Source organism: Leptopilina boulardi, unplaced genomic scaffold (assembly GCF_019393585.1).
Source record: "Leptopilina boulardi isolate dan_hultmark-lab unplaced genomic scaffold, ZJU_Lbou_2.1 LbouV2_310, whole genome shotgun sequence".
In the NCBI taxonomy this organism is placed as follows: Eukaryota; Metazoa; Arthropoda; class Insecta; order Hymenoptera; family Figitidae; genus Leptopilina; species Leptopilina boulardi.
Window position 1 is genome coordinate 2,112,869 of NW_026137875.1, and position 18,883 is coordinate 2,131,751.

Here is an 18,883-nt window from a genome sequence, read left to right on the forward strand (position 1 = left end):
GCATGCAATAATATACAGACAACAGAGAAAAAAAATTCCTTCAGTATTCATATAAGATATAATCTTTTGAGACTTGTATATGCAATAAATTTAAAATAAAGCATTATTTCTAATTATGTCAAAATTAATTTAAAAACCACATTACAAAAAAAAAAATAGTTTACTTTAGAAAAATTAGATAAAATCTAAAAAAAAGGGGTAATTAAAGTTAAACAAAATAGAAAATAATTATTTTCTTCTAATTTGTATTGAAAAAAAATGAAAGTTTCTCTAATTTTTTATTTATTAAAATTGAAAGTATTAATGCTTTTGATATATTTTTCTAATGCGCAATTTTGGTCAGAAATAAATTATTTTAACGAAACGGGAATCGATCATTTTTTTTCTTGTTCGGCGAATAAAAAATGTGTTAAACTGCATAATTGTCCAGATTTATTGGATTTAATGCAACAGCAAGCACTTCCTGTTTCAAGGTAAATAAAAATTTATAAGATGAAATTAATTAAAAAAAATTATAATAAAATTTGATTGGGATACATGAATTTTAAAAGCAAAAGTTCCAAAAGCGAAAGTGCCAAGAAAAAAGTTCCAAATTTAAAAGATCAAAATTTTATTTTTACAAAGTACAAAATTTCCAAAAGTAAAATGATGCAAATAAATTTCAATAGTTTAAATTTTTTTAAAATTTTAATTGATTTAAGAATAAAAAATCGAAAATTCAATTTTTTAAAATATTTTCCAATTAAAAATTCTCTAAAATTCTCTATAATTCAATTATTTCTAAAAAAATTTCTTTAAAATTCTTCGCTAAATTAATTTTTTTCAATTACTTTAATACAGTTTTTCAACAAATCAGGGAAAAAAATCTTTTTTTAATTAAAAATATTCTAAAATTCTATTATTCTTTAAAGTTTGTAAAACAAATTTTATCTTAATTAAAATTTATTAAAGTTTTAATTTAAAATCTTAACTGAAATTTAATTACTTTCAAAAAATAACTCGAACTCTTCCAAATTCAATTAGTAATTGAATAATTAAATGAATTAACATTCAATTAAAAATTTTTTTTCCTAAATTTTTATTTATATAATTCTTTGTTTAATCAATTATTTCAACAGTTTTAATTCAATTTTTCAAACAATTATTTAAATCGGTTTTTAATTAATTTATAATGAATTTTCAAAAAAAATTATTTCGAAAATATTTCTGTTGAAAATTCTCTAAAATTCAATTATTGTCTGAAATTTGTAAAAAAAAAAAAAAAATTTCATTAATTCAAATTTACAAAAGTTTATCTCAACTAATTAAATTTTTTGAAAATAAAAAAGTGGACTTTTTAGACATTTCTTGTAATATGTAAATCGACTAAAATGAGTTTTTTCTTTCAAAAGTCGATCCGAAGTTTACAATTATAAAAATGTAATTGAAAATTTCAAAAATTATAATTTTAGTAGCATTATTAGAAATTTGATATTTTTCCAGTACTTTTCATCAATGCAATACAGAAAATAACAATAAATTAATGTTTTCTGACTTGAAATTGTATTTTAAAATTCGAAAAATAAAAGAAAACAATTTTTGAAAAAAAAATGAATATTGAAAAAAATATTTTTGAAAAAATTATAACTTAGGCCCTTATCGGAATTGGAACTTTTGTCTCCATATAAAAAATTTAATTGTTATACTGTTACCGTTTAATTTTTTTTTTTCTTCAAGATTACGATCCTTAATTTGTGGATACACCGAATCAAGCCTCAAAGTGTGTTGTGATCGACCTGAAGGTTTAGTTGATGCAATTTCTGATTTGGAATCATCTCCATATCCAGTCTGGAATCTTCAATGTGGGCAGAGTTTAATTAGGAGCAATGTAGAAACTTTAGGAAGTTATCCATTCGCTGTACTCGTTAGTTTCGTTAGTAAGTCATTGTATTTTTCATTTCCTCCCTAGAACACAAAATCTGAAATATTTAAATTACATTTAAAAAGCATAAAAAAAAATCTCACATATTTGTTAAATTTAAATAAAAAAATAATTTTTCTAGTTTCTGAAAAGAAGAAAATTACCAGAAAAATTATTAACTGTAAATTTCTTTGAAAAATAATTATTTAACAAGTTTTTTAGCATTTTGACTATTTTTTTTTTTTTTTACAAAAGTATATTTTTGTAAAAAAAAATGAATGAAATGCTTATAATTAGATAATAAATTTTCAGCTAAAAAATATTTTTAGATACTGTTAATAGAGCAGTGATTTATCCCTGCGTTGGTACAATAATAAATGAAAGAACTATTTTAACAACAGCTACATGTGCATTGGCCACTTATGGAAACTTTCAATTGTATGTATATTTGCACTGAAAATATTTCACGTATCATTATTTAAAAAAAAAAATTTTTTTTTTATCAGGCACTCGGTGGTAGTTGGTGAATTTGATATTTCAATGGATCCTGATTGTAATGCATTATTTTGTAGCCACGAAGCTCGACATTATCCAATATCGTATGTTATTAAATATCCCAGTTTTGAATCTGATACTTATACAAATAATATTGCTCTTTTACGTTTAACGACTTCCATTGAGTTTACAGGTAATTTATAATATTTAATGTTTTACTAATTTATTATTATTTTAATAAATTTTATATTTTAATATATCATAATTTTCTAATTAATAAAACTATAGGAATTTTTTTTTCCTTTCTTTTTATAGCTTTGTTGAAGAAAAAAAAATGTAATTTACTATAACAAGTTTCAGATTAACTTGAAAAGACGCAAAAAAATCAATTATTTAGAACCTATAAAATTATTTAATTCAATTTAAAAAGAAAAAGTCGATTAATCGCATTCGACACTTTAAAAGTCGAAATGAGGCGAATTTAAAGAAAAAAAAAAAAATTTAAAAGTACAATACGAGCCCTGTATTAATTAAATTTAGCAATAATTACAAATACTCAATTTTTTTTCTAACTGGAAATTTGTTTAAAATTATAATAAGAATTAAAATTACCTTATCTTCTCTACTAGTGACGGCACAGCCTATATGTCTTCCTCCTGACCAATTAATTGTCAACGATGGAAAAATAGGCACTGTTATTGGATGGGGAAAATTGTCTTTGCAAAGAGGTAAAAGTACAAATTTTTTTACACAAAATGTTTGCTAATTATATAATAATAAAATGCTTGGTCTGTCCTTCTGTCCTAACTTGAAGTTGGCCTTTTCTGATTTCACGTGTTTTTTTTTTAATAGTAATTTTATGACGTGTCAAATTTTGATAATTCTTTTTCTCATTTTTGCCAAAGTTGTATAATTGTGTTTCCAAATTTCGGAATAAGTTTCTTTAAAATTCCAAATTCGAAAATTCAATTCACGAAGCTGAAGTACACAACGTTTACCAACGAAATTTTTTTTAAAGTTGTATATTGATTCAAAAATTCTATACAAATACAAAAAATTTATGATGAGAAAAAAGATGCGCCAGGAAATTTCGTACAAGATAGTAATTTGAAAAAAATTTATTTTTAAAAATTAATTTTTAAGGTACCAGGGGCCAACGAATACCTATTAAATATTAATTATAAAAACACAGGCCTCGAATCAACTTAAAGACACAAAAAGTCGTTTCAGTCGATTTATATTCCAAAAAAAAAGTGGATTTGTTTTTTATTTTAACAAAAATATTTTACAGATTTTTAAATAAAAATTTTTTTTTAATAATAATTCTTTTCAAAGGGTTAAAGTTGAAATTTTTAGAAATAATTAAATTTCAAAAGATATTGTTAATTTTCAAACAATTATTACATTTTACAAAACTAAAAATAATTTATCAAACAATTTTTGGAAAACATTTTTTAAATTTAATTGAATTTTCAAAGATTTAAAATTGAGATTTTTGAAATTAATTGAAACTTTAAGTGTTTTGTAATTAAAATTTTAGATGATTTCACTAAAAATTTATTAGAAAATGCGGACAAAATACAATAATTTGAAAAATGGTTTCAGATAGTTGAATTTTCAAAGAATATTATTAAAATAGTTAAAAATAATTGAATTTCCTTAGAGTTATAATTGAAATTATTAAATTTCAAAAAAAAAAAAATTTCGATGGAAAATTTTAGAAATAATTAAATTTTAGATGCTTTTAAATTCAAATTATTGAAAATTCAATTAATTTTGAATTCCAATTTTTGAGTATAATGAAATTATATTTGATTTTAAATTGAAAATTTTTGGGAAATAATTGAATTTTAATTGAAATTTTGGATAATAATTTAATTGAAGTTCATTTTTGATTGAAAATTTGGATAATTAATTTTGAATAGAAATTTTAGAAAATAATTGAACTTTATTTCATTTTAAATTGAAAACTTGGTAAATAATTAAATTTTAATTGAAATTTTGGATAATAATTTAATTTAAGTTCATTTTTGATTGAAAATTTGGTTAATTAATTTTGAATAGAAATTTTAGAAAATAATTGAATTTTATTTCATTTTAAATTGAAAATTTTGGATAATTATTGGATTTTTAATTGATTTTGAATTAAAATTTTGGGTAATAATTGAATTTTAGTTTATTTTGAATTGAAATTTTTAAAAAATAATTAAATTTTATTGTGATATTTTTTTTAAAAAATTATAAACAATTGTTAAATTTCATAAAAATTTTAATTGAAAAATAATTTTGATATAATTGAATTTGTGATGTATTTCATTAAAATTATTAAAAATAATTAATGTAGTGAAGAATCATTTTAGTTTAAAATTTGTTAAATAATTTAATTGAAGAATATATGATGAAGATCTACATTTTATACTAGAAAAATGTATTTTATTTACATTTTTTTTCAAATGTAAAAAAAATGTCACATTTTATTAAAAGAAGTCGATAAAAGTCTTATTTTTGAAAAAAGTCAGAAAAAGTCGTATAATCCGAGGCTTGTAAACATATAATTTTCATTATTATCATTTAATATGTAATAATATTCTAATAAATTAAATTATTATTGATAATATTAATCTTTAATTTCTTTATAACAAACAATTAAACACTCAATTTGGCGCGCTTGCGCGCGTTTATTTTTGCTAGTTAAATATAATTAATTAAATATAATCGCATCAAAAAATTTATGGGTAAACCATTTGCCATAACCGCATAAACAGAAACTTAAAAACAGCGTCTGCTACATTTCAAATATCAGTGTCAAGAAAGTATGCGCAGAACACTTAAATTCGTCTGAATAGCAAAGCACGAACGATAAGCCACGCCTTCTAGTGGCTTGTTTTTCACGCCGCATCTTTACAACGGAGTTTCCCCTCCTGGTTCTAGTCTTCTTGCCTTAGAGTTATAGTTGAAATTATTAAATTTCATAAAAAAAAAAATTTTCGATAGAAAATTTTAGAAATAATTAAATTTTTAGATGCTTTTAAATTCAAATTATTGAAAATTCAATTAATTTTGAATTCAAATTTTTGAGAATAATGAAATTTTATTTGATTTTAAATTTGGAAAATAATTGAATTTCAGTTCATTTTGAATTGAAAATTATGGGAAATAATTGAATTTTAATTGAAATTTTGGATAATAATTTAATTTAAGTTCATTTTTGATTGAAAATTTGGATAATTAATTTTGAATAGAAATTTTAGAAAATAATTGAATTTTATTTCATTTTAAATTGAAAACTTGGTAAATAATTAAATTTTAAATTGAAAATTTTGGATAATTATTGGATTTTTAATTGATTTTGAATTAAAATTTCGGGTAATAATTGAATTTTAATTTATTTTGAATGGAAATTTTTAAAAAATAATTCAATTTTATTGTGATTTTTTTTTTAAATTATAAACAATTGTTAAATTTCATAAAAATTTTAATTGAAAAATAATTTTTATATAATTGAATTTGTGATGTATTTCATTAAAATTATTAAAAATAATTAATTTAGTTAATTTTAATTTTAATTTATTTAATTTTAGTTCAAAATTTGTTAAATAATTGAATTGAAGAAGATCTGAAGAAGATCTACATTTTATACTAAAAAAAATGTATTTTATTTAAATTTTTTTTCAAATGTAAAAAAAAATGTCGCATTTTATTAAAATAAGTCGATAAAAGTCGTATTTTTGAAAAAAGTCGGAAAAAGTCGTATAATCCAAGGCCTGTAAACATATAATTTTAATTATTATCATTTAATATGTAATAGTATTCTAATAAATTTAATTATTATTGATAATATTAATCTTTAATTTCTTTATAACAAACAATTAAATACTCAATTTGGTGCGCTTGCGCGCGTTTAATTTTGCTAGTATTAAAATAAAAATCAAACGAAAAGTCAAAGTAAAAGTTAGTTCAAGTTCATATTTACGTATTTTTAAATTTAAAAAAAAATTGTAATTAAAGTTTTTTTGTTTAGTAAATGTGTAGATAATTTTTAAAATAATTGATTTTTTGAAAAATTAAATATTTAAAATTTTTGTAAATAATTGAATTTCAAGGGAATTTAAATTGAAATTTTTGTAAAATTTAAATGCGGAAGATTTTTTTCTGTTACAAATTACAGACAATAATTAAATATTAAAAAATGTTTAATCAGATAATTAAAAAATATATTTCAAATAATTGAATTTCAAAAGAGCTACAGTCCAGATTTTTAAAATTATCCCAATTTCATCAAATTTTAAATTGAAATTTTTGTAAATTTGAATTGAAGACTTTTTTTAAAAGAATTTTAGGCAATAATTGAAATTTAGAGAATTTTTAATTGAAAAATGTTTTAAATAATTGAATTTTTGAAGAGTCATTAAAATTATTGAAAATAATTAATTTAGTGAAGACTTTTTAGATTCAAAATTTCAAAATAATTAAATTTAAGAAGAGCTACAGTTTGAATTAAAAATTTTTTTTGGTATTTTGTTTGTAATTTAATAAATTAATTAATTATTTTTTAATGTTATTTTGTAACATGGCATTTAAAAAAAAAAAAGGTCGAAAAAGTCATACAATCCGAGGCCTGTAAATAATTCAAAATATTAAATTATTTACACTTACATAGGGTAAGTGTACCAATTACGGCGTGTTCATAAAAAAATAACTATTATTATTATTATATTTAATATAACTGTTGCAAAATGATAAAAAAATTTATTTTAATCTTTTTTTGATACAATTTCTTATAAAGATGCACATTTAAACAATTATTAATTTAATTTATTTGAGATCAAATTTTTTTCCGCGCCGCAATTGAAACATTTTTAAGATTTTCATTGGTTCCAATTTCGGCGGGCAAAGTATCTTCAAAATACACGTAATTTTGGTCACCGCAATTGATACAAACGCGCCGCAATAGAAAATTACGGTATCAGTTTTAATTTCTCATATTTATTTAAATAATCGATTTTTATAAAGTTAAATTTTTTTTTAATATTTAAATAACATAAGCTTTTAGTTTAATAAGTCTTAAATTGAGTTTATACAATAGAAACAATGAAATCAATTTTAAAATTTAAATTGACTTTTATGTTTTAGATTCAAAAATATGGACTTGAACTAATTTTTGTAATATTAGTAATTTTTGAAATTTTTTTTTTTTTATTTCCATATTGCAGATAAGCCTTCAATTCAGCAATTATTGAGAATGAAATTAATACCTATTCAAGAATGTTCACAATATCTAAATCGAGGATTGTCAGTTGAATTTTGTGCAAAAGGAGAACAAGAGCCATGTTCTGGTTATAGTGGTGCTCCATTTATTACTAGAGAAGGCGATAATTATTTTCTGGTAATTTTATTTTAAAAAAGAAAAAACAAATGAAACTTTAATCTTATATTGATGATAATATTTTAATGCAGATTGGAATAGTGTCCCATGGATCAGATTGTGATGCACAGACAAGTGCACCGACAGTTTTTATCAATATTCAAAAATATATTGATTGGATTAGAAGCAATTTTTAAATAATATAAAGAAAAAATTTACTATTTTTTAAATTAATTATAGAGGATAATAAATAACAACAATTTAGATTATATTTAACAGATATATTTAATAAAAATATGATTTTCTTTTTACAAATCCCTACAGTTTTCTAAACATTTATTTGTGTTTAAAAATATTTAAATATTTACCACGCGTCATTTCTCTAGCTTCTTCAACTCCAAGTTCATAAGCTAAATCGTGAAGTTTTTTAACTTCTTTTATAAGTAGATCCATTGTTAAATTGCCCAATTCTAAAAAATTTAAATAATAATTAAAAAATTTCAAAAAATAGAATAAACTGTTATTTAAAAAAAAAATTTTTTTTTTTAAATGAAAAGAATAATTAAAAACTTACGATGCAATTGATTAATTTCACCGGCTGTTAGAGATGATGTCCAATAGGGCTGTTCAGTATGAGGCGAGTTTTGAGCAACATACTCATTTACACCTGGAACTTCATCATTTTCATTTTTTCATTTCATCGAAAAATAAATAGTTATTTCTAAATTTACTCAACTAAAATATGCTAAATTAAACTCACTTTGTTCTGGCCAAAGATCTGGTGATGCACGATCAAGTTTTTCCAAGCTCATTAAACTTTCTTCGACAATGGTCAATTCTAAAATTTAATTATTTTTAATGTAAATATTTTAAATATTTCGTAGGGGTGATTTTTCCGAAATATTTCTTTTTGTGAGTTGAAACAAAAATAAATAAATTGTTTGAACCCCAAAACATTTATTTATATTAAGTAGAAATAGGAATTTTCTGATTTTTTAACAGGTTGAATTATGCTAAAAAAAATTTTTATTTGTACTAAAATGCTACTAAATTTTTAAAAAAAATTTCTTTTTTCGGCAAAAAGGAATTATACCATAAAGCACTAATATACTTATGGAAATATTTTTACTTAAAGCGAACGGTAATAGAATAGAGAAGTTTGTGTTAATTATTTGTTTTAGTTTTTCTAAAAATACTTAAGAGTTGAGATATAATATTTAAAAAACTAAATTTTACACCATTTTGTCAAAGTTTTTAATAAGTTTTGATGAATTTCATAATTTTAATTTTTTTCCCTGATATTTTATACTTTTTTCCTGCCTTTTTCATACTAAAAAAAAATTCCCTTATTTTTCCAGGTTTTTCAGAAAGTCTGAATCAAATTTTACTGATTTTTAAATAATAATTTTGGAAGAGTTAAATTTGAAATTTTTAGAAATAATTGAATTTCAAAAGATTTTGTTAATTTTCAGAAAATAATTAAATTTTAAAGAACTAAAAATAATTTATCAAATAATTTTAGATAACATTTTTTAAAAGTAATTGAATTTTCAAAGATTTACCATTTTAGATTTTTGAAATTAATTGAACTTCAAGTGATTTTTAATTAAAATTTTTGATGATTTCACTCAAAAAATTGATTAGAAATTGCAGATAAAAATACAATAATTTGAAAACTTTTTAAGTGAAAAATACGGTTTCAGTTAGTTGGATTTTTGAAGAATATTATAAAAATCATTTAAAATAATTGAATTTCAAGAGAGTTATAATTGAAATTAATTAAATTTCAAAAAATTTTAGATGAAAAATTTTTGTAATAATTAAATTTTAGAAGCTTTTAAATTTAAATTTTTTAAAATATGTAATTGAATTTCAAAAGATTTTTTTAAATTTCAGACAATAATTATAATAAGAGAAATTTTTAGTGATTTCTATTGATAAAGAATTTATTAGAAATCACATTACAAAAATTGAATTCCAATTATTTTTAATTGAAAAATGATTTCAGATAATTGAATTTTCGAAGAATATTATAAAAGTCATTAAAAATAATTAAAATTTTTTGCAAATAATAAAATTTCAAGTGAACTTAAATTAAAAATTTTTGGTAATTTTATTTGCTAATTGTTTTAAAATTATAATTATAATTATTAAATTTTATAAAAAGTTTAATTTAAAAATAGTTTAGGACAATTGAATTTGTGAAAATGTAAATGTAAATTTGTAAAAATAACTCGAAAAAGTCACATTTTATTAAAATAAGTCGAAAAAAGTCGTATTTTTGAAAAAAAAAAGTCGGAAAAAGTCGAAAAAGTTGCATAATCCGAGGCCTGTAATTTGAATAGTTTTTAGATGTTTTATAATACTAAAAATATTTCAAATAAAATTATGCTTTAGCAGAAAATTCCTATTTCTAGAAAATTTATCATATTAATAGAGAAAAACGTTAAATTTTGTAGGTTATGTTAAATTATTTAAAATTTTCATATATTTTTCTTAGATTTTTAATCCATAAAAAAATTTGATATTTCGAGTTTGAAACAATAAAACTGTTAAAATTTAAAAGTGAAGCTTTATTAAAAAAAAGAAAAATCAAATTTTTGACAAATTTTATATAATTAAAAATTTTTTAAAACTCACCTGTATCGCCTTGATCTGATTCGTCGCTCGCCATTGTTGTTATGCAGGTAGTTAAACAAATATAATTAAGAAAAAAAAAACTAAATAAAACTACCCAAGTTGACAAGCTAATTACATGAGCGGGAAAGCGTCCTCTGAGTACACTTTTAAACTAGTTTTCAAAAAAAACTGTATTATACACATAAACTTTTAAGATATTTCAAATCAGTTAACTACTTATTTTTTCTCCTTCGGCTCTTCGTAATTCTTCAGTGAGACTAGCTTGTTTTTCTAATAAATAAATATTTTCTCTTTTTCTACGCTCTTGATTTTCCTGATCTCGAATAACACCCACGTGAAGTTGTTCTCTATATATACATAAAAATGAAAAAAAAAAATTTGTTATCGATTTCCTACAAACATAACCTCATAGTAAAATATATAAAGAATATTTTCATACTGCTCGTATTGTTGTTTATAATGTACGTAAGCAATAATTCCAATTGTTCCAGTACAACTTAAAGTAAGAACTACTTTTGACGCCAAAGACATTGACACTTTATTTAAAATCACAATATGATAATTGTTAAATGACTGCAGAACGCTGTATTTATACGATATGCAATGGAAATGCATATGTTTGTGGCTAACTTCACTGTAAGCATTTTCAAGAAGCTTTGTTACGAAAGTTGCGTAAGAATCGGTATATGTAATTAAATACCTCAAAAATTACAAAATACTATTAAAATATATAACTATGTAAAATTATACTTAAAATTACAAAGATTACACATTGAGAGGTTGTAAATATATTAATTTGTGTTTTTATACATGAGAATAAAAGAACTTTTTCACAAAACGTATTTACGCACTTTTACGTTTTTAACAGGGCTAATCTGATTGGTGAATGTTTCCCACCAACTTTTTGAAACCTTTTTAGTTTTTTCTTTTTAGTATTTCGAATAAAATAATATTTAAAAAAAATTTACTTTAATATTAACTATAATTATTGTAATATTTACATAAGTGTCTAAATATAAATATATTTTTAAATGAAGTAATTTCATGAAATATATCTGTTATTTTTTCTTTAATACAAAATGATATATAAAAAAGAATTGTATTTATAAAATTTTTAACAAAATATTAGATTATTATTCTATTTATTTTAATCAAAGAGTGTATGTAATAATATTTATAATCCTGATTATATTAAAGAATTTATATACTGATCGTAGTCAGTTATGTGAGAGGCAATGTCATTGTTGCTGTGTTGGAGCCACACAGTTTACCTAAAAACATGGCTTCTAAAGATACTAACCTGTCATCATTGTATGCAGAATTAAATAAACAAGGACAAAATGGAGAATATGATAGAGCATTGAAAACAGCTAATAGAAGTAATTATTACATTTTATAAGAATAAATTAATTTTATTTCAATCAAGTCTCAATTTTTGCTTTCTTTTAAAAAAAAATGTTAGACTAACCTCAAAAAAATTTTACTTTCCGTATGTTTCACATAAAAAATCCATTTTATTTGTTTACTTTCATTTATTTCAATTGTTAACAAAAAAAAAGATTTTTAAATAACATTTTGTTAATCATGTTAATTTTAAATTAAAAAATTTTTTTTATTAAATTCTTTTGAATTTTATTTTTTTTTTCAGTTTTGGGAATATCTCAAGATGAAGAAGCTGCGATACATTGTAAAGTTATATGCTACATGCAATTATCAAAATTTAACGATGCTCTTCAGCTCATTGTCAAAAATCCAAAAATTACAACGTAAGTTAAAATGTTTCATTAAATTATTATGTATCTAAAATAATATGTTTACATAATTTTTATTTTGTTGAAAATTTTTGTAATTTCTGAAAATATTTATTTCATTTTTTTTGTTATAGGAAATTGGAGTTTGAGAGAGCATATTGTTTATATCGAATGAATCAAGTACCGGAAGCTTTGAAAATTGTTGAAAGTATTCAAAATCCTTCATTGAAAATTAAAGAGTTAAAAGCTCAAATTCTTTATCGTCTTGAAAAATATGAAGATTGTTTCGCTGTGTATCGAGATATTATTAAGAACACAACAGATGATTATGAGGACGAAAGGGAAACTAATTTATCAGCCGTTATTGTCAATTTAGTTAACAACGATTCCGTAAGTATTTTCTTTTTTGAAAAAAATTTAATAGTATTTTAATTAATTACATATATTTGTGTATTTAACATTTCAGTGTCCAACAGTCAATGAATTTACATAATTTTCTGGAATTTCTAGTCAATCAAAATTTCTAAAATTTATTTACTTTTACAAAAAAAAAGTAGTGTCCTGCAAATTCTCAATTTATATTTTGTAAATTATTCTTAATTATTCGATTTTTTTTCAATTTCTTTTTTTTTTCTAAGATATTCTATTTCCATAAGATTTTGATTTTCTTTTCATTTTCTAAAATTTTCATTTTTTGTAATCGATTTTATCTCTCGGAATATTCAACGTTCAAATGAACAAAATATTTTTTTCAATCTATAAATTATTAAACATTATGATGTTAATGTAAAATAAAACAGTAAATTAAACAAATATTAAATTAATAACTTCTTTTTAGATATTTCAAACAATATTTTGTATAATAAAATTCATACTTAAAGAAGTTACAAAAAAAAAAATTTTTTGTTTATTTGAACGTTCAAAACTTTTGGCTCATTCTAAATTTTATTATTGCAATTACAAACAATGATAAAAATGTCAATTTTTCCCATAAATTATACAATGCTGAAGTACTCAACGTTTATGGTCAACGATTAGAAATAAATTTTTATTTAACACGGAAAATTAGAAAATTGTTTAGGTATCTAAAAAAATATTTTTTTTTTTATAATTTGTTGATTAATAAAAACTACAAGAAATATTTTTTTAGGCAAAAAATTATAGAATTTTTCATTTTAAAAAATTATTTCTTTAAAAATCGTTTATCATAAACGTTGCGTACTTCAGCTTTTCGTTAAATTATTATTTTATATTGAAAACTTTGAAAATTCTCGATTTTTCTTTCAAAATTTTTTCTTTTCTACTTGAGGCTTTCTATTTCTTTAAATTTTTGATATTTTTTTTTTATTTTCTAAAACGAATTTTTTCTTCAAATTCTTTATTCTTTTGGAATTTCTAAAATTTATTACATTTTTTTTTACAATCTGCGAAAAAATTATTAATAATTTTTCCTACAGATTCTCAATTTCTAAAATTCTATTTTTCTTTCAATTTTTCTTCTCTTCAACATTACATTTTGTTCAATTTTCTACTTTCTCTTTACGTCCAAAAATTAAATTATTTAAAAAAATTTTTGGTTCAATTTCAGGATAAGAGAAAAATTTGGGAAATTTTTTTTTTGCCATGGAATTGGCAGGAAAATTGAACAAACTTATAGAAATAGTCAATTATAATACTAAAAATTTTTAAAAACTTTTGCCTCTATAAAAGATCATGAATTGTTATCTATTTAAAATTTTGTCACCTACTTCACTTATTTTGATAATTTGTTACCTTTTTCTTCTTTCTCATGATTCGACTAATTTGCAGATTTAATAATAAATAATTTAGTTTGTATTGTAAAAACATTGATTTAAACTCAAAAAAGATGAAAAATAATTTATTAACCAGTTTGAAAAGAATTTTTAGAATCAAATTTCAATTGATTCTATTTTCAAACAATTCTAATTTTTATTGTTTAAAACAAATTATTTAATGATAATTTTAATCAAATGCAAATTTAATCCTTGGAAAGTTTAAATTAACGAAATTTTAATCTATCTAAAAATTAATCGATTTCAGTTTCAAATTATTCGAATTTTTAATTTATTTAAATTTTATTTGACTTAAGTTTCAAATTATTCAACATTATATATGCGTAATTTTTAAACAAATGTAATTTTTATTATTCTTTTTATTATAGTATAGTACTTAATTTACGAAAGGGCCACTTTTATTTCTTGCCAAGGCCCTTTTTATGTAAATAAATAAATAAATTAAGGGGAGGAATTTGGGTTCTAAAATCATACAAAGAAAATTTAAATTTTTAACCATTTTAGATTTTTTGAAAAAATACAAATTTTTGAAAATCTTTACTAGAGATTTTGAAGAATCATTAAAAAAAGCATGTAAAAAATTTGGCGACGAAAAATAGTTAAAATTATGAAAGAAGTTAAATATTTAAAATAAGAGTGCTATGAAGTTTTAACTCATCTTTTTCTTTAAAAAAAAAAAAAAAATTTAAACTTTGAAAATCCATGCGAGAGATTCTTAAGAATCATTAAAAAAAAAAGTTTGGAAAAAAATTGACAAAAGAAAATAGTAAAAATTGTGAAAGAAGTACAATTTTGAAAATTTTAATTTTCTTAAGACTTTAATTTCTAAAATTTTCTTTTTTCGATCACCTTGTATGCTTTTAGGACCCAAATTTTAAAATATTAATTCTTCAGTGATTGATGAAAAATTTGAGTATCTTTTATTATTAAATAAATAAATAAAAAAAAAATGCTTTAACTATTAATTATAAAATTTCAGAGTGTAGAGGTACCTTCGTTGAGGGAACATACTTACGAATTAACTTACAATGCAGCATGTCAATTGGTCGCTCAGGGTAAAGATGGTGATAAAGTAATTTTAGCTGAGGCTGAGAAAAAATTGAAAACTGCAGAAAGAATGTGTCGAGAATTACTCGAAGAAGATGGTATGACAGAGGATGAAATTGAAGATGAACTTGGTATTATAAAAATTCAACTTGGTTATTGTCTTCAACTTCAGGGTCGCGATAAAGAAGCCCAAACATTATATACAAATGTTTTAAAAACAAAACCAAATGATATTGCATTACTTGCAGTGGCAAGTAATAATTTAGTGACACTTAATAAGGATCAAAATGTTTTTGATAGTAAAAAACGAATGAAAAGTGCCACTCATGATGGTTTAGAGCATAAACTTACTCTTGCACAAAGACGAAATATCGCTTATAATCAGTGCCTTCTCGCCTTGTTTACAAATCAGGTGATTTTAACAGTTTTATTTTATATTAATTTTTTTTAATAAAGAATACAAATGTTAATTTTTTATTATAAATATTAAAGAAATTGAATATGAAAAATTTAGGAAAAAATAATGAATAATTTTTTTTTTCTTCATTATTTAGGGTGAACAGTGTCAGCAATTGTGCAATAAATTAATAAAAGATTATCCTGAATTAATTTCAAATGCAACGCTGGTAAAGGCAATGCAATTGAGTAAAGAGGGCAAAGCAAAAGAAGCTGCAAAATTATTAGCCGAATGTATGAATGGAGAAAATCAATTATCTATGAAATTAGCATGCGTTCAATTACTATTGAGTCAGGATGAAAAGAAGGAAGCAATTAAAATTCTAGAGAATTTCAGTGATAAAGAAAGATCATTACCAGGAATTGTTAGTGCACTCGTTACTCTTCACATGGCTGAGAATAATCGTGAAAGAGCATCTGAAATTCTCAAGGATGCCGTTAATTATTATAAGAAAAATAAGGTATATTAATTATTCAGTTATTAGAAATTAGATTTAAAAAAAACTTTTTTCAATTGAAATAATTTTTAATAATTTAATTTTTTATTTAGTTAAATTTTTTTTTGAGATCAAACGATTTTAATGAAAAAGAAAATATTTTTTAGGAGAATACTGGTAATTTAGGAACACTTTGGAGACAAGCTGCAGATTTTCATTTACGTGGTGGCGAAGTCACTGTTGCAGCTGCTAGTTTAGAGGAATTACTCGCAGCCTCTCCATCGGATACAAAAACACTTGCCCAATTAGTTATTGCATATGCTCAATTTGATCCGGTGAAAGCTCAACAATTATCAAAACGTTTACCGCCACTTGATCATCTTACGGAAAATATGGATGTCGATGCATTGGAAAGTAGTAATTGGGTGATTGGCAGTAAAGTTGTCAAAGGAAAAGTCGAACCATCGCCAGGGTGAGAAATAATTTTTATCTACATAAAATTAATTTCATATTGATGACAATATTTTTACATGAATTTTTTTTTTTTTTTTTCGTTTTTTTGTTTAGAAAACCTCCAAGTTCCGATGCAGCTCAAAAGAAGAACAAAAAACGTAAGCGCAAGGGTAAATTGCCAAAGAATTACGATGCAAATGTTGATCCCGATCCTGAGAGATGGTTACCGAGACATGAGAGAAGTGGTTTTAGGAAAAAGAGAGATAGAAGAAATAGGGATGCTGCAATGAAAGGAACACAGGGAGCGGCAATGGGAGCAAGTGATCAATTGTATGTACAATTTATTGTTGATTTTGGTTAAAAAGACTTTTTTCAGAATTAATGTAATTTTTAAGGAATTTACAAATTTTTGATGAAAATGTTTATATTTGTCAATTTATATTATGGAAAGTAATAGAAATATAAAATTTCAGAATTATTTCGAAAAAAATATTTCATAATTTTTTTTAATTTTTGCAGCGATATCACGAAAATGGCTACGACAAAACCATCTCCAAATCCCCGTCAAAGTCCTGCAGTTGAAACTTCTGGACCAAGACAGCAACAGCGTAAAGTTCAACAGAAGAAAAAGAAAAAAGGAGGAAAGTGGTAAAAAATTAAGTGAAAAATATTCGCAATTTTTAGAATTTCAAAACAAAAATTGTATTGACATTTACTATATTGATAAAATGTATTCATTTTCTGGAAAGTGGATAAAATTTAATACTTCATTTATTGTGTAACATTTGGGTAATTTTTAAAAAGCAAAACATTTATTGTTTTTAAACATATAAAACATATTTTATGTTACTAAATATTAATTTTATTATTATTAAATTTCCTTGTCAAAATATGCTTTCCAAGTTTAATTAATTTTAATATTTAGTATTATATTAATTATATTATTTTAATTAATTTTTTTTATAATTTGCTACTATTAGAATATTTTTTTCAGTCTTGTGCTACTAAAAACTACTTTTTTTTTAAATTTTTAGAAATTTTTCCAAATTTTTCAACAATATTACATTTCTTTAATTAAATATCTATAAATTGAATTTATTATTGATTTTAATAAATTAAAATATTTAACATTTAAATTATCGTTGATTTAAAATTTTTAATTTTAATTAAACAAAAAATCTTCTAGTAGTAGTCGTTTATTGAAATTAAACGAGTGGGATACACTTGGTAGGAGACTATTTAGTCTATACAAGGGGAGTTTCATTTGCGTTGAAAGAACAAAATCAAAAAACTTTACAAAACAATAGTATAAAAGAAAATACACACACACACACACCATCAAATTCCCGAGTGCTGGTAACAAAAGTATTCCCTAAAATTTAGTATTTCATCAATCATATAGACCATTTTTTTAACTATGATTGGGTCTTTCGAAGACAAAACAGAAATCCAGAATGTCAAAAGGTCCCCGTTCGTTGGGATTGTAAAGTATTTTATACGATACCAATTAAATAAAGGACATTCAGCAAGTATATGATAAAAATCATCCTTGACGATTCCGCAAGAGTAACACGTCGCTGGATCATTTGACAGTTTAAATTTTTTCTTTTTTATATAAATATATGTTACATGTTTGTTAAGAAGCCTGATTTGTGAAAATACACGTTTAAAGTAAAGGGGAATACGCTGATATAAAAAGGCTTTATTGTCTTCCGGAGATGATAAGGCGGGATAAATTAATAAACTATTCGAATTTTTACAGCCATGGATATCACGTTGATATTGAAATTCTTCATATTTTTTATTAAAGTGACTGCGACCCAGCTCGAAAGAGAGAGTACTCCAGTTGTCTACTTCAGAAATGTCATCAAAAAAGTGTTTTATTTGCAAATACCAATTAAGCTTTCGATCGTTTGGGTTAGAAATGGCTAGATCTTTCAGCCTGGTTAAACAAAGCTTAGGGTAACGAGAATCATCCATATTAGAGAGTTTGTTCAACCAAGATAGAACCAACCGAAAGACCCGAATGGCAAGGGGTGAACTCCCAACCTCTCTTCTAACAGCATAATTAGGGGTATTATCTGGCAAACTAAGAAGATTCTTAAAGAAGCTCAATTGCACCCTCTCGATCGAATCAAGGTGGCCGACGCCCCACAGTTGCACTTGATAAAAAAGTACACTTAGGCAAAGGCTATTGAATAATTTTGTATAAGCATTCCAAGAATCCATTTTACTGGAGTGAATTATTTTAAGTATTGCACCTACTGCCGTATTCGCAGAGCTTATAAAGTGTTTAGAGGTTTCATTAAAAGATAATGTGTTAGACAACGGGAGCCCTAGATACATAATCTCCTCGACTACTTCAATCTTTTCATCTCCAAATTTAAAATATTTATAGAAAGGTTTCATTTTTTTGTTTCTTTTAAAAATGACGATTTTAGTTTTTTTAACATTTACAATTAGTCCCTTCTGTTCGCAATATAATTTCAGAGCATTGAGCTTCTTATTAAGTTCAAAAGGGGAAC

At 22.6% G+C, this 18,883-nt stretch overlaps 4 protein-coding genes across 5 annotated transcripts; 2 read left to right on the forward strand and 2 right to left on the reverse strand.

Moving 5' to 3' along the window:
* The first annotated feature begins 61 nt into the window (after positions 1–61).
* LOC127283696 (chymotrypsin-like protease CTRL-1) lies at positions 62–8,031 on the forward strand. The gene is made up of 7 exons (XM_051308714.1): positions 62–473; positions 1,717–1,916; positions 2,230–2,338; positions 2,407–2,588; positions 3,025–3,123; positions 7,609–7,781; positions 7,853–8,031. The coding sequence occupies exons 1-7, from the start codon at positions 259–261 to the stop codon at positions 7,955–7,957; spliced, it is 1,083 nt and encodes a 360-aa protein (XP_051164671.1). The 5' UTR covers positions 62–258; the 3' UTR covers positions 7,958–8,031.
* LOC127283697 (protein lin-52 homolog) lies at positions 8,027–10,544 on the reverse strand. Of its 2 annotated transcripts, none has more exons than XM_051308716.1 (4): positions 10,401–10,544; positions 8,521–8,598; positions 8,335–8,427; positions 8,027–8,230 (listed from the first exon to the last, which is right to left on the reverse strand). In XM_051308716.1, exons 1-4 carry the CDS (start codon positions 10,432–10,434, stop codon positions 8,097–8,099), a joined length of 339 nt encoding a protein of 112 aa, XP_051164673.1. In that variant the 5' UTR covers positions 10,435–10,544; the 3' UTR covers positions 8,027–8,096. The 2 variants fall into 2 exon arrangements, with proteins under 2 accessions (XP_051164673.1, XP_051164672.1); XM_051308715.1 differs by having other exon boundaries at positions 8,335–8,433.
* A 52-nt stretch (positions 10,545–10,596) lies between these two features.
* On the reverse strand, positions 10,597–11,025 carry LOC127283698 (protein PET117 homolog, mitochondrial). The gene is made up of 2 exons (XM_051308719.1): positions 10,840–11,025; positions 10,597–10,747 (listed from the first exon to the last, which is right to left on the reverse strand). The coding sequence occupies exons 1-2, from the start codon at positions 11,013–11,015 to the stop codon at positions 10,609–10,611; spliced, it is 315 nt and encodes a 104-aa protein (XP_051164676.1). The 5' UTR covers positions 11,016–11,025; the 3' UTR covers positions 10,597–10,608.
* A 588-nt stretch (positions 11,026–11,613) lies between these two features.
* LOC127283634 (signal recognition particle subunit SRP72) lies at positions 11,614–17,212 on the forward strand. The gene is made up of 8 exons (XM_051308628.1): positions 11,614–11,779; positions 12,049–12,166; positions 12,286–12,541; positions 14,945–15,424; positions 15,567–15,929; positions 16,073–16,377; positions 16,473–16,688; positions 16,878–17,212. The coding sequence occupies exons 1-8, from the start codon at positions 11,680–11,682 to the stop codon at positions 17,008–17,010; spliced, it is 1,971 nt and encodes a 656-aa protein (XP_051164585.1). The 5' UTR covers positions 11,614–11,679; the 3' UTR covers positions 17,011–17,212.
* Positions 17,213–18,883: the final 1,671 nt, after the last annotated feature.

What these genes read in the sequence shown, in the direction of transcription:
- LOC127283697 (XM_051308715.1), bottom strand. Translation starts at nt 10,434, where the DNA reads ATGGCGAGCGACGAATCAGATCAAGGCGATACAG. An exon ending in ATCAGATCAAGGCGATACAG is followed by an intron (nt 8,599 to 10,400) that starts GTGAGTTTTAAA and finishes ATTAAATTTTAG; the next exon opens with AATTGACCATTGTCGAAGAA. An exon ending in AGATCTTTGGCCAGAACAAA is followed by an intron (nt 8,434 to 8,520) that starts GTGAGTTTAATT and finishes AAAATGATGAAG; the next exon opens with TTCCAGGTGTAAATGAGTAT.
- LOC127283696 (XM_051308714.1), top strand. Translation starts at nt 259, where the DNA reads ATGAAAGTTTCTCTAATTTTTTATTTATTAAAATTGAAAGTATTAATG. An exon ending in CAAGCACTTCCTGTTTCAAG is followed by an intron (nt 474 to 1,716) that starts GTAAATAAAAAT and finishes TTTTTCTTCAAG; the next exon opens with ATTACGATCCTTAATTTGTG. An exon ending in ACTTATGGAAACTTTCAATT is followed by an intron (nt 2,339 to 2,406) that starts GTATGTATATTT and finishes TTTTTTTATCAG; the next exon opens with GCACTCGGTGGTAGTTGGTG.
- LOC127283634 (XM_051308628.1), top strand. Translation starts at nt 11,680, where the DNA reads ATGGCTTCTAAAGATACTAACCTGTCATCATTGTATGCAGAATTAAAT. An exon ending in ATTTAGTTAACAACGATTCC is followed by an intron (nt 12,542 to 14,944) that starts GTAAGTATTTTC and finishes ATAAAATTTCAG; the next exon opens with AGTGTAGAGGTACCTTCGTT. An exon ending in ATGGGAGCAAGTGATCAATT is followed by an intron (nt 16,689 to 16,877) that starts GTATGTACAATT and finishes TAATTTTTGCAG; the next exon opens with CGATATCACGAAAATGGCTA.
- LOC127283698 (XM_051308719.1), bottom strand. Translation starts at nt 11,015, where the DNA reads ATGCATTTCCATTGCATATCGTATAAATACAGCGTTCTGCAGTCATTT. An exon ending in TATAAACAACAATACGAGCA is followed by an intron (nt 10,748 to 10,839) that starts GTATGAAAATAT and finishes ATGTATATATAG; the next exon opens with AGAACAACTTCACGTGGGTG.